The sequence below is a fragment of the Panthera leo genome, chromosome B4 (genome assembly GCF_018350215.1).
Source record: "Panthera leo isolate Ple1 chromosome B4, P.leo_Ple1_pat1.1, whole genome shotgun sequence".
NCBI lineage: Eukaryota > Metazoa > Chordata > Mammalia > Carnivora > Felidae > Panthera > Panthera leo.
In genome coordinates this window covers 81,617,370-81,630,625 of record NC_056685.1, presented here as the reverse complement: position 1 = coordinate 81,630,625, position 13,256 = coordinate 81,617,370, and the positions used below count along the sequence as shown (strand labels likewise).

Here is a 13,256-nt window from a genome sequence, read left to right as displayed (position 1 = left end):
GACCTAGGAAGTAAATAGGTGTGAATCAAACAAGGGCGTCAATTTATTTTTCAAGATATTTAGGAGCAAGGACATGATCTAGTTTCCAGAGTTGTGTAAGGCATCAATTACATGCCTCAAGTATGAGGAAAAGAGGGGCTGGTGGACTATATATGTAATCCTTTTCTATATCTGGAGTCTATTTTTCACTTACTAAATCTACTGTTAATATTCATTTAATCTGTTGTTACTTGTGTGATACATTCTTGGGAGTGCTCTCAGCTCCTCCTAAAACATAACAGCAGTCCTTCATCTCTTTAATGGAGTCTAAACACTGGGAGATTTATTCTGGGAAATGGGTGGGTGGTGTATAGACAGTATCTTCCACTTCTGGAAGAAAAGAATACTTTAAAGCAATCAAATGAAGCCTTCACATAATCAGTTACTTGGAATTTCCAAAAGAAATTATGGGTTTTTTTCCTCCCAATTTATTGATGGCCTTAAACAAGCCTTGGAGAGTGAAATAATTTCAGCTGGTGTTAATGTAGTTAGTTGATGTTGGCTGAGGAACAATCCCAGAACAGCTTTTGGTCCAAATCCAGAATTTAAGTTTCTTTAATCTCTGGTGTTAATGTTTCTGATAAGTATATTGAGGAGGCATGAGTGGAAACCGTGAAAGGAAAGCTATTTCTGTGTCAAACACAGTGATAACACTTTTTGCCTTAATGTAGGTATTATATATGGGCTGACAGATCGGGCATGGTGTGATTTAAATGCCACTCAGAATATTTTCCCCACCAAACATAAAAACCAAAAAGAATTCCCTAAATTAGAGTCAGGGATATGGAAAAAGTAAGAGGTGTCAGATTAGTTTTAAAATTGAGTCAACATAATAAACAATATAACATCTAGGTCTGAGGGCAAATATTATCTTTAACTCTATATCAGACTCCTTTAATTTTGTGGTTATTACATTAAACAACATAGAAATCGTATTTCTGACACTTTTTTTTTTAACATTGTCTATTAAGCATAGGGAGTAACAAACCACATAGAAAGGTCATAAATGTGGTTTGTTGTAATTTGGAAAAACTCCTTTGAAGATCCAAGCAGGATACAGGAATGAGTCCCTAAGAGCCAGTTACAGGTCAGAATCAGCAAACAGATGGAGAAATGAGGAGGGGAAAACCATAGATTAGATGACACTATTTTTTCCAGGCAGGTAGTCCATGTAAGATGACTACCACATAACTGGCTCTCACTATGGTGTGTTTTTAGAGTCCATCTTTGTAGCTCTATCTCACCAAACAAACAAAACTTACCCCTTGTTAGAGTCAGGGAAACAGCAAAACTAAGTGAAAGTACTGGCAATGTCAAGAGAATTTCAAGAGAAGTCTAAACTAAGAAACAATATAGCTTGATATCAATTGTTAATATATAGCAATAAACATTAGGTTTTGGTCTTTGTATAGCAGAGTAAGACAAGGATCAATAGAAATACAGAAAATGGGGCAATCCGTTTTGAACAAATTCATCTAGAGGGAATGTAAAATTTCCAGGGGCAGGTGTCTAACATTCAAAGATCATTATCAAAATGCACATTTTGAAATATCAAATTTTATGTGCTAAGTTGAAGTCATGGGATTTAATCAGTTCTCAGGAAAAGCACATACAGAAGCAGCTAAGAGGATTTAGGGATGAGGTGTGAGAAATATCAGTGTTCCAAAGGTGAGTAGGGGAAGAGATAATTACAAAAGAGAAAATAGAAGGGTGGGTGGGGGGGGGGGACCCAACCAGGAGTGTGGATATGTGTCAAGAACCTCATAAAAAGGAGTGATTGACAAGGAAAAGTGCAAATAAAATGGCTACACTTCACCGGTACTTAAATATCAGGGAAACTCATCAAGAATAGTTTCAGTGGAGTGGTGTGTTCAGGAGCTGTATCATAAGGAAATGGTTGGAAGTCAGGAATCAGAGAAAATTATTAGAAGCTAAGGATAGAAGTTCGATTGGTGAATGCATTTAATACTCAGAGCTGATTATAACATCAGTGACTTGCTAAGAAGGTCTAAGTATTTCAGTCAGACAAATAGACTGAATTACAAAGCATTAAGGCTATTCTTCAGTTGTGTACAAAACATTTTCTCACTTATTAGTGAATTTGGTGTGTATCAAAATGTTCTCTGTTTTGTGCCAAAGTGGGACAATCAGTAAAAATCAGATAAGGGCAACAAAAATTTGAGAAAATCATGGGAAAGATCTGGGAAAGAATTTATTTTATTTTTTAAAAAGTGTATTTTTTTATTTTGAGAGAGAGTGAGAAAGCAGGGGAGGGGCAGAGGGAGAGAGCGAGAGCGAGAGAGAGAGAGAGAGAGAGAGAGAATATCCTAAGCAGGTTCCATGCTGTTGGCACAGAGCTTGACATGGGGTTGGAACTCATGAACAGTGAGATCATGACCTGAGCCGAAAACAAAAGTTAGATGCTTGACTGAGTCACCAAGGTGCCCTTAGGAAATAATTTTTTTATATGGAAAAGGTCTTTTGTAGATTAATTTTAGGTTTGGTCATGGCAGTGGAACAGTGTCCTTAGCTGCTTGGTAGATGGATATAGAAACATATAGAAGTGCCATAACCACTTCTCATGTGCTTCCCATTTATCCAGTAAAAAAAAAAGCCTCAAGCAGATATTGAAACGGAGTAAAATTTCAATTAGTGATAAGGGAAATATTCTTAGAAAAAAAGATTCCCTGAAGTTTATGATTTCATTGCCATCAGGCTTCGAAGAATAAATCTATTCTAATGGTTAAAGTTAAAGTCCAGTGTAAACTTCAAAATCATAAAAAATTGTTTTACTTGGACTATAAAGAATCCCTAGATTTATTTTTCTCAAATATAGATCATGACCATTTAGTAGAATATGAAGTCAACTTGGTGATTTCGCATTTATTTTTGATGAGATAAATTAGAATAGAAAGCATCAGAGAGCAAGGTAGATTTTTTTTGGACATTTTTTAATTTCAGTAATATGCAAGTGTGTGTATCTATGTGTGCATATACACTGGACTGTAAAATGTGTATCTTACTATAAATTGTGGTCAAAATATTTGAAAGCTAAGTTTCAAGCATATTAAATGACATGACAACAAAACTGAGAGCATGAATTATTAAAAAAATGTTCATTATCAAAGAAAACAAAATACTATGTGTAAAGTACATTGTTTGGCTTTTCTAAACAAACCCATTGTAACCTTGTTTCTATCCTCTTCTCAGCTCTTAAGTCCCTCAGTTTTACCTGAATATTGGGCAGAAGTCAGGACCTAGGAATCAGAAACCATACTTCCCTAACCAGTTGCATCCTTCTGGGATTGACAGATAACACTCAACTACAGATTCTGATTTTTATATTTCTACTTATCACCTACATGTTGAGGGTAACCAGAAGCCTGACCGTCATCATTCTCATATTAATGGATTCTCACCTTAAAACTGCAATGTACTTTTTTCTCCAAAAATTTTCCTTCTTAGAAATCTTATTCACTTCTGCTTGTATTCCTAGGTTCTTGTACAGTATATCAACAGGTGATAGGACTATTCCGTATAATGCTTGTGCATGAAACATTTTCTTTACAGATCTTTTTGGTGTAACAGATTTTTTTTCTCCTTGCCTCCATGCTCTTTGATCGATACGTAGCCATCTGCAAACCCCTTTGTTACATGACCATCATGAACCACAGGGTGTGCAAAAGGCTTATCTTCTGCTGTTGGATGAATACTTTGACCATTTCCCATCACTTAGCTTGGGATTGGACCTGGAATTCTGTGACCACTTTGCCTGTGATTCTAACCCTATTCTGAAAGTCTCATGCTCAGGCATATGCTCAAGGTTCCTTGAGCAGATGGTTATTGTCTGCTGTGTGTTAGTCTTCATCATGACTCGTGTGTGTGTGTGTGTGTGTGTGTGTGTGTGTGTGTGAGATTTTGCTCTACCTGTATACCATCAGAACAACTCTAAGATTCCCCTCTGCCCAGCAAAGGACAAAAGCTTTTTCTACCTATTCTTCCCACATTATTGGGGTTTCTATAACCTATGGCAGCTGCTTCTTTGTCTCTATCAAACCTTCAGCAAAAGATGAAATGACCATTAATAAGGGAGTGTCTATACTTCTTCCATTTCCCCCATGTTAAATCCATTTATTTATACTCTGAGGGACAAAGAGGTGAAACAAACCTTTAATGACTTAGTCAAAAGATTTATGTTGTTCTCAAAGAACTAGGGGAATGTTGAAGTCAGGATTCCTAAGCATATTTTCAATTTTTATCCCATTTTGTCTCTTCCTGATCTAGACTTGGGTTTCCATTCAGCACTGACTCTAATTGAGTCACCCTTTGCCTCTCCTTATAAGCCAACCTCTTTGAGAATGATAATCTTTATTAAGAAAAAATGAGAATACTTGATTCAGGAAATCTAAGCATGACCTCACTCTTAACCTTTCTTTTACCAATGCTGAAAGGATTGGGAAATGTATCATAAAATATTGGTGCGATAGTACACATCATTCCTCCAGAAAAAACCTACTCAGGACGAGAAATAATATTAAAAAGAATCAATACTTTTCTAAGTGTAACAAGCAAAAAAAATTTCAAAACTCAAAATATATTTTAAAACAAGGAATATTCATAAAGATTTAAAATTTCAAAAAAGCATTTACTGATGAAGAAGCTTTAAAATCACCAAGATTCACATATTTTGTTGGATGGATCCAATCCAATATCATTTATTTAAAAACTGTCAAAGGGACATAAATTAAGATGAAGGGAGAAAGGCACTAGTAATTCCTACTAAGGAATTAAAGCCTGCATTGAAATGACATAAAACAGATTGATACTGACATACTAAATGAAATGTTACATCTTGAATGTAGGGTATTTAAATTAAGCAAACAGATCGCATCAGGTCCAAGGGAACTAATAAGGCTAGAAGAGTGATAAATAACCAGCAAGCCAAATATACTACAAATGGAGAAGAGAGAACATATGAATATTAATATCAATACAATGATTTGCTTTTTAAAAATGAAATCTTTAGTCATTTCAGGGGCGCCTGGGTGTCTCAGTCAGTTAAATGTCCGACTTTGGCTCAGGTCATGATCTCGTGGTTCATGAGTTCGAGCCCCGCATCAGGCTCTGTGTTGACAGCTCAGAGCCTGGAGCCTGCTTCAGATTCTGTCTCTCTCTCTCTCTCTCTCTCTCTCTCTCTCTCTCTCTCTCTCTGCTCCTCCCCTGCTCACATACTCTGTCTCGGTCTCTCTCTGTCTGTACCTCTCAACGATGAATAAGCATTAAAAAAAAATCTTTAGTCATTTCAAGAGTCAAAAATATGCACCTGATAACTCTCAAAGAAAAATCAGCATTTAGTTAAATTTTCCCCCAACTTCTACAGTTCATCTTATTAAAACTTCCTTTGATCCTTGTTCTTTTACTTCAGGCCACGCTCACATTGTGGCCTGTGTAGGCAGGGGTTTCCCCCCCTTTTTCTACCGCATCCTCAGGGTTCTCCCCTTGAAATGACATTCCCACAAGGAATCTTTATCTTACTGTTCCACTACCACCACCACCACCACCACCAAGCCTGGTGAGTCCTACCCATTATACTATCATCACCACCTAGCTCCTGCTCTCATAACTCTTATCAAACTACAATGTCAAGTTTCTTGTCTTTGTTCTACTCTAGATGGCAAACGCCTTGGGGAATGTCTTTATTCCACATGCTAAAATACGTTATTCCTGGTACTGAGACAATTATTAATCCCATAGTACATAACCTTCCAATATGGTGATTTGATACTTCTGACAATGCAAAATGAGAATTTTTATGTGAAGGTAAAAAATACAAAAGTAACATTTGACATTAATTTGTGAACAAAGGATGAAAGACGGCTTGTAGGAGCTATCCTGTTAAAATATCTGTTTAAAAATTTCTGAATGAAATTGAAGGAAAGTCACAATTTATTGAAAATTTATAATACTGAGAAACCTGAAAATATCCCTGCAAATTATATTTATAGTCATAATTTATACTGGAGAAATGTAGAGAAATCCAAGTTTAGAAAAATGTTCTATCGCTTACTAGCAAGAGTTTTAGGATTTAAAACTAGTTTTATTGATTTTTGGAAAGATTCTGTTCAAGTAAATGCATCTGCTTTTCCAGGGGCAGCAAGATGATTTCAAGGAACATCCCAAGAAATATCTTCCAGTACTAAAATTGAGAAAGATTTATATCATAAACAATGTACAAAGATAAAAGTAACATGGGATGCATTATATATATATACATATGCATTATTAATACTATGTTAATAATAAATGATATTAATATAAATGGTTAATATACTATAAAAATAAGATAAAAAAATCAGATTACCACTAAGATATAGAAATAACAAATGGGAATGGAAAAAGAAGTAAAAGCAAGAGAAGAGGAAAAAAGGAAAATGGCCTAATAACCTGGATCTTCAGCTTCACTGAGGAAAACCTGGTTCTAGGCTTTTTTCTTGGTGTTAATTGTCTGTTTCATGACAGAGCCTCCTACTGTGAGTCCATAAGGAGACGAAAGGGCCCTGCATGAATATCTCAAGATCTTAGAGTGCTTAAGAGAGAGGTTCTCCAAGTTCAGTCCCCATTTGTACCAAAAGTGTTTAGCAACCTTCCAAATTTCAATCAGGCAAAAGCACTGGGGCAGCCATCCTCACCTTATGGGTATGGTTTAACTTCGGATTTCTAAAATATTTAGCTTCTCTGATTTTTTGGTTCTGCCATAACCTAGGCTACTAATTCATCAGCTGAAATCTAGGAGATACATATACTTCAGTTAAGATTTAATCTTTGCTTTTTTCTCCACATGGGAGTTTCTTAGCCTACCTACAACACTAAGATGGGGGAATAGAGTTTAACTTCTGAATAGCAAGAGCTCAGTATCTAAATTTATATAAGTGCTGTCACATCATGATTTCTGACTTGTTTAACCAAAGGTGACACATCATTTTCTATACAAGTCTGGTTAATCTTCTGGGCTCTCTCTCAACCTGGTCATATATGTAAATGTTGTCCATGATATTAGTTTTCCAAACCATAACATGGCTGCTAGTTGGTATTAATCACATGTTTCCTCAATATGTGTTCCAAACAAATTGGGAACTAGGCACAGAAGTCAGACGAGTATAAAAATTTGCTTCATTCATGATAAAAGTAGATTGAAGAACATGGAAAAGATGAGTTTGTTTAAACGGGTCTGATTTACCTGCTAAATTAGAACCTGAACATTTCTGAAATCTCTAGGTGAGGACATATTACCAAAGTGAGCTAACTCAGTGGCAGATGGAGGAAACAGGGCAGTGTGCTTGTCTTATACGTAGCCACTCACGAGCAATGATTTTTACCCCAATCTCAACAAGCAGATAAATTTTGTAGAAAATGATCCAGTAATCTAGGTTTTAAGTCACTCTCGAATGGGAATTTTTAAAGATTCACATAAGGAGACAAGATATAATAATTATAAACATATTAAAATTATTTTTCTCTATTTCCCCTTACTCTTCTATGTTTTGGTTGGCATTTCATCTTCTACTGTTTCACCCATAAATTCATTGCATCTTATGCCCAAGTTTATCAGTAGGTGCATCTAACTGCTAAGAAAATTTTCTTTTACCTACCATCAGGCCAATATCAGCATTATCAATAAATTGTAATAGATTCTCATATCCAGTGTGTATTTTTTCACAATTAAGGTGTTTGAATCAAAATCCACACATCATATTTGGTTGTTTTGTTACTTACAACTTTTTTTATTCCCTTATAGTCCTTTCATTTTTTCCCCCCTTGCATTGATGGATAAATGACAGCATTTGTAGTGTATAATGTCCTTGGTTAAATGATTGCTTCCTTATAGACTTGTTTTTTCATTACCAAATTACCGCTTATATGCTAATTATATTTATTGATTACATCTAGATTTGTATTTTTAGCAAAAAGTTGATAGAGGAAGCTATATGCTTCTTATTGAATTACATCATGAGACTTGTAATGTCTGCTTGACCTACTTTCAGTAATACGTAGATTGATCAGTGTATCAGTCTTGGCACCCTGATATCTCTATTATAAATATCACCATCAATATTTCACAAATCATTTTTAGTACATACTGACACATTGTCTAGATCTGTTCTTGCATTAAGAGGTCCAAACCGTTGTATCCTTTGATAGCTCAGCTGGTAGAGTGGAAGGCTGAGGGTTAAAGAGGTCCAAACCACTGTTTTATTTTGTATTTCTGGGAATTCACAACTTTTTTGATAAACTATTTGATTACCTGAAGTACATTATATACAGGCAGAGAGGATAAACATTTGATTCCTCCTCTCGGCTATCAATGTTTTGTTGTAGTAATTTGATGTCCTGGCAACTTCCACTGATGATCAGTTGTTTTCCTTTTATAATGCTATACACTCAGGGATTTTTATATATTTGATAGGTTTCTATATGTTACAGTCATTATTATATTTTTTATGCTCGAATTGTCTCATTTTAGGCTAGTAGGTACAATCCAAATTGGTTCCTGTGTCCTCATGATATACATATATATATTTGCTTCCTTTTCTTCTGGCACAAAAAGATGTTCCAGGCTCAGTTCATATGTTTCCTACCCCTAAGGTGGAAAGAGTTCTTTCTCCAAGAAGACCTGGTTCCTTTCAGTGGGAAATAGTATTTAGAAACTACACCTTGCTACCAGCATTGTTTGCAATCTAACATGAATAATGGGCCCCAATTAGTGCCAAAGAATTTACACCATTTAATTCAACAGTTTTAGTTTCTGTTCTTAGAGTTCGTTTTCTGAGTGCATTCTATCTTCGTAGTTCTACCAATTAATAAGTGGCTCAATATACTACATATATTTGCAAAACTTGATAGCTGCTATATTTTCCATAAATTTAAAGAATATGTCCATTTAATAACTTGTGTAAGGCTTAAACTGCTTTAGGTCTAAGTATTCTACTTCTATATAGTGTTTATATCACACTTTTTAAAAAGTTTATTTGAGAAAGTACGAGCAGGAAAGGGACGGGGTGGGGGGGGTGGAGAATCTTAAGTAGGGCTCCATACTCAGTGTGGAGCTCCACGTGAGGCTTGATCCCATGACCCTGGGATCATGACCTGAGCTGAAATCAAGAGTCTGACACTCAAGAGTCAGACACTCAACTGACACAGCTGCCCAGGTTCCCCTGTATTACATTTTTATATGCAGTTAATCAACTATTTGATTGCAAATACAGACTGATCTTGGAATTAATACTAGATCGTAAATACTTCTTCATATCTTGCATTGTAATACTATCTCCACTGTTACTGTATGTGGAAATGTTCATTTGCCAGACATTCAGATCTACTTACTATAAAATACATACTTGTCCTAGACTTAATTTTAAACATAGCCTTGGGTAGCTATTTTTTAATCAAATTGTGTTTTATATTTTCATCCTCTCATGATTTTAGTAATCAATCTTGAAATAATTTTAGGAAATACTTAAGTATTTTAGCTATTTTTTCACAGAGCAACTAGGTATAAATACACTAAAATTTAGTTTTGATTTTGACAGGCATTCTATATGTCAAAGAGAAATATTTTGCACCTTATGTTTATTATTGACTAACATATGGGGTTATAGTATAGAACATATTTTCAAACTCATGTCATCATGTATGCTTTCATTTTTGTTTTATGAACAGAGCTAAATTGTTAACCTCACATAAGTTTCCAAGAGAATAGGCTCTAAGAGATATTTTCCCCTACTCTCAGATACTCCTGTAGACCAATTAAAAATTCCAAAGAATAATATAGGAGATTATGCCAAAAAGGAAATAATAGAACTTCAAATGCAAGTATTAATATATTTTGTATAAGCCCATTTTAGAGGCAATATAATTATCTTCTGCAGAGACTCTGAATTTGACCTCTGACGTTCATTTGATTTTTTCCTTCAATAAGTTATACACATCAGTCTTTATCTTAGGGAATGTGCATTAATGTTTTCACATTTTCTTTCTCACATTTCTTCAAAGTATAGCAATACTTTACATTAAAACAACTTGGTTAACAAGAAGAAGAATTTCCTGATTTTTCTGAGAATTTATTCTATATTGCTGTTATGACCAGTAACATCACCAAAGAAAGGCTCAATTAACTGGAATAGAATATTAAAAGTGCATTTTAGGTGTGCTTGGGTGGTTCATTTGGTTAAGTGTCTGACTCTTGATCTCAGCTCCGGTCTTGATCTCAAGGTCATGACTTCAAGCCCCATATTGGGCTCCGTGCTGGGCATGAAGCCTACTTAAAAAAAAAAAAAAGGGCAATTTAGCATTTATGGGAAAATGATCATTACATTCAAATAAGAAATGTTTTTGATACAGAAAATAGATTTATTTAATCAGGAAAATTCTGTGGAACAGGTAGAATATACTTTAACCTCTAAAGTAAGGCAATGAAATAAATTCTTACATTGTAATTCAATTCACTGGCATAGGTAAACATCTCTTTCAGGAATTCAAAATTTTAGAAATTTAATGAACATTTTCAGTTGGGATCATATAGAATCTGATTATTCTCATTTATGACCTATACAAGGATCAAAATTTATTATCTTACAGAAAGAAAAGCATTTTGTAAAATTATAAATTTTCTTTGACTTTATAATTTGTGCAATGTGCTCACACATTAAAAAATTACATTTATGAAACATAATATTCTCCATAGCATAAAATGCTATCTATTATCAGTGAACTGTTTTCTTGATTGAAAATTGACTTTGTGATCTGTTTCAAATATTCATTTTTGTCCTAAAAATATGATTCCTATCACAAACATTCCATTTACATGCCATATTCTGCAAAGGCTTCTAACATGAAAGTTCATACAGAGACTGATTAGACATTTGTTTCATACAGTATGATCTGTGAAAAATAATCACATTTAAAATTCTGCATTTCTGAAATCAATAAAGAAACAGATTTGTGGAATAGAATTTCTAGCCAGAAATAATAGCATGGAAGGAGTCCCAAAGTGGGCTGAAATTGCTAATATAATTTGAAAATATGTACAGAGTAAGACAAAATAAGATTAAAAGGGCAACATTTTCATTCATTTTTCCCTTCATATTTTTTTAGGATTTTCTCATTTGTTTGAAGCAAATAAGACTTTCTGGACCATATCCTTAAAGGCCTGTTTCACTTGCTGGTTTCTTAGTGTATAAATGAAGGGATTCAATAAGGGGGCAACTGAGGTATTGAGCACAGCTACTCCTTTGCTTAAAGTCACTCTGTCATTTGCTGATGGTTTTATGTACATGAAGATGCAGCTACCATAAGAGATGGAAACTACAATCATGTGGGAAGAACAGGTAGAAAAGGCTTTAGTCCTTTGCTGAACAGAAGGGAATTTGAGAATTGTCTTGATGATGTAGCCGTAGGAGAGAATCACTAACATCAGCGTGACCATTAGTGTCATCACGGCCAAGAAAAATGACATTAGCTCTAGGAAATGTGTATCTGAACAAGAGATCTGCAGGATGGGAGAAGAATCACAAATAAAATGATCAATGACGTTGGAAGCACAAAATTCCAACTTGAGTCCCAAGATTATTGGAGGAAAGATGACCAACAATCCAGTTACCCAAGAGCTGAGTACAAGTTGGTAGCAAACTTTGTTGCTCATGATGGTGGTATAATGCAGAGGTTTACATATAGCCACATAACGATCGAAGGACATAGCAGCCAGAAGGTAAAATTCAGTTACTCCCAAAAAGATAAAAAAAAATAACTGAGTCATACAGCTCATATAGGAAATAGTCCTGTCCTTTGTCACAAGGCTCACCAGGAACCTTGGAATACAAACAGTTGTGAATGAGATTTCTAAAAAGGAGAAATTCCGTAGGAAGAAATACATTGGTATCTTTAGGTGGGAATCCAGCAGAGTGAGAGTGATGATGGTTAAGTTTCCTGTCACACTCAACAAGTAGGTAAAAAATAGAAAGAGGAAAATTACAACCTGCAGTTCAGGGTCATTTGTCAGACCCAAAAGAATGAAGTCCGTGTGGATTGAATGGTTCCTCATTTCTCTTATCGGTTTTAACAAAGCTACACAAAGAGTTAAAAAAAAAAAAAATGGTCCAGATTAGCTATTAGAGTCAGTAAGAGCAAGGAGAATGAGAAGCTAACATTCATTGATCACCAACAATATACAATGTACTGTTTGGAGATTTACATAAATGTTCTTATCTACAGCAAACTTCGAGTGGAATATTACAATCCTCATTTTTTAGAGAGGGAAATTGAGGTTCAGATTAAAGAGTTTGTCTGGGATGTGTATCTAAATCCTAGCTTTCTAAAGTTGGTAAATTTTTAACAAAGGTAAATACCCAACACACAACCCAGACAATTCATTTGAATATTTGGGTGAGATCTAGGCATTTGTGTTTCTATGAAGTTTACAGGTTCATAGCCAAGTGGAGAAGTATTGTTAGTAATTCAGTTGGGAACTGAATCCAAAACCATTTAAATACTACACCTTTGTTCTTTTTAATTCTATCCTACTGAATATCCAGTATAAGATCTTAGCCTCGAATACACGAATAGATTTCAGAACATTCACGAATGCACTTTAATTCTACGGAATTGTGTGTAAAGAGGGCACACTTTTTTTTTTTTTTTAAAGGGCACATGACACAACATGTTTAAGACTCACTAGAATATATGTTATTGCTTCGTAAATGGCAGCAATAAGAACATAATTCAAAACCTATGCCATTTGGGTGGCAAATCGGAAAATTGCAGATGGGCCTGAAAATCATAGAACATAGTCACAGCTTCTTAGACTAAAAAGAAACTTCAGAGATCATTTGTCCAATCTTGTACATAAAGCTAAAATCCTCCCTACAAAATTAAGGAAGGTATGTAGTTATTTAGATTTTACTTTTAACACAGTAATTACGATAATGGATAGCTTTGAAGAGTAAGAAAAACTTTGCAACACAAACAAATATAAAGGGAGAAATTGTTCTGTAAATTCAAAAACATACTCTTAACAACCACATTTTAAATAATGGTTTTCAAACATTTTAGAAATTAGCTATATTGTTTATAAGATCTATATCAAGAGTCCTCTTCCTCCTTCTCCTTTAGAATGTTTTGTTAGCCAGATTGTAGACCAGTTGGGCTATTTCCTTATGGAATTT

The 13,256-nt window shown here is 34.7% G+C and overlaps 1 protein-coding gene and 1 pseudogene across 1 annotated transcript; one reads left to right on the top strand and one right to left on the bottom strand.

Annotated features, from left to right (window-relative positions):
* The first annotated feature begins 638 nt into the window (after positions 1–638).
* LOC122225409 lies at positions 639–4,253 on the top strand (annotated as a pseudogene).
* Positions 4,254–11,197: 6,944 nt separating this feature from the next.
* Positions 11,198–12,171, bottom strand: LOC122223634 (olfactory receptor 6C75-like). The gene has a single exon (XM_042944611.1). The coding sequence runs from the start codon at positions 12,134–12,136 to the stop codon at positions 11,198–11,200; it is 939 nt and encodes a 312-aa protein (XP_042800545.1). The 5' UTR covers positions 12,137–12,171.
* Positions 12,172–13,256: the final 1,085 nt, after the last annotated feature.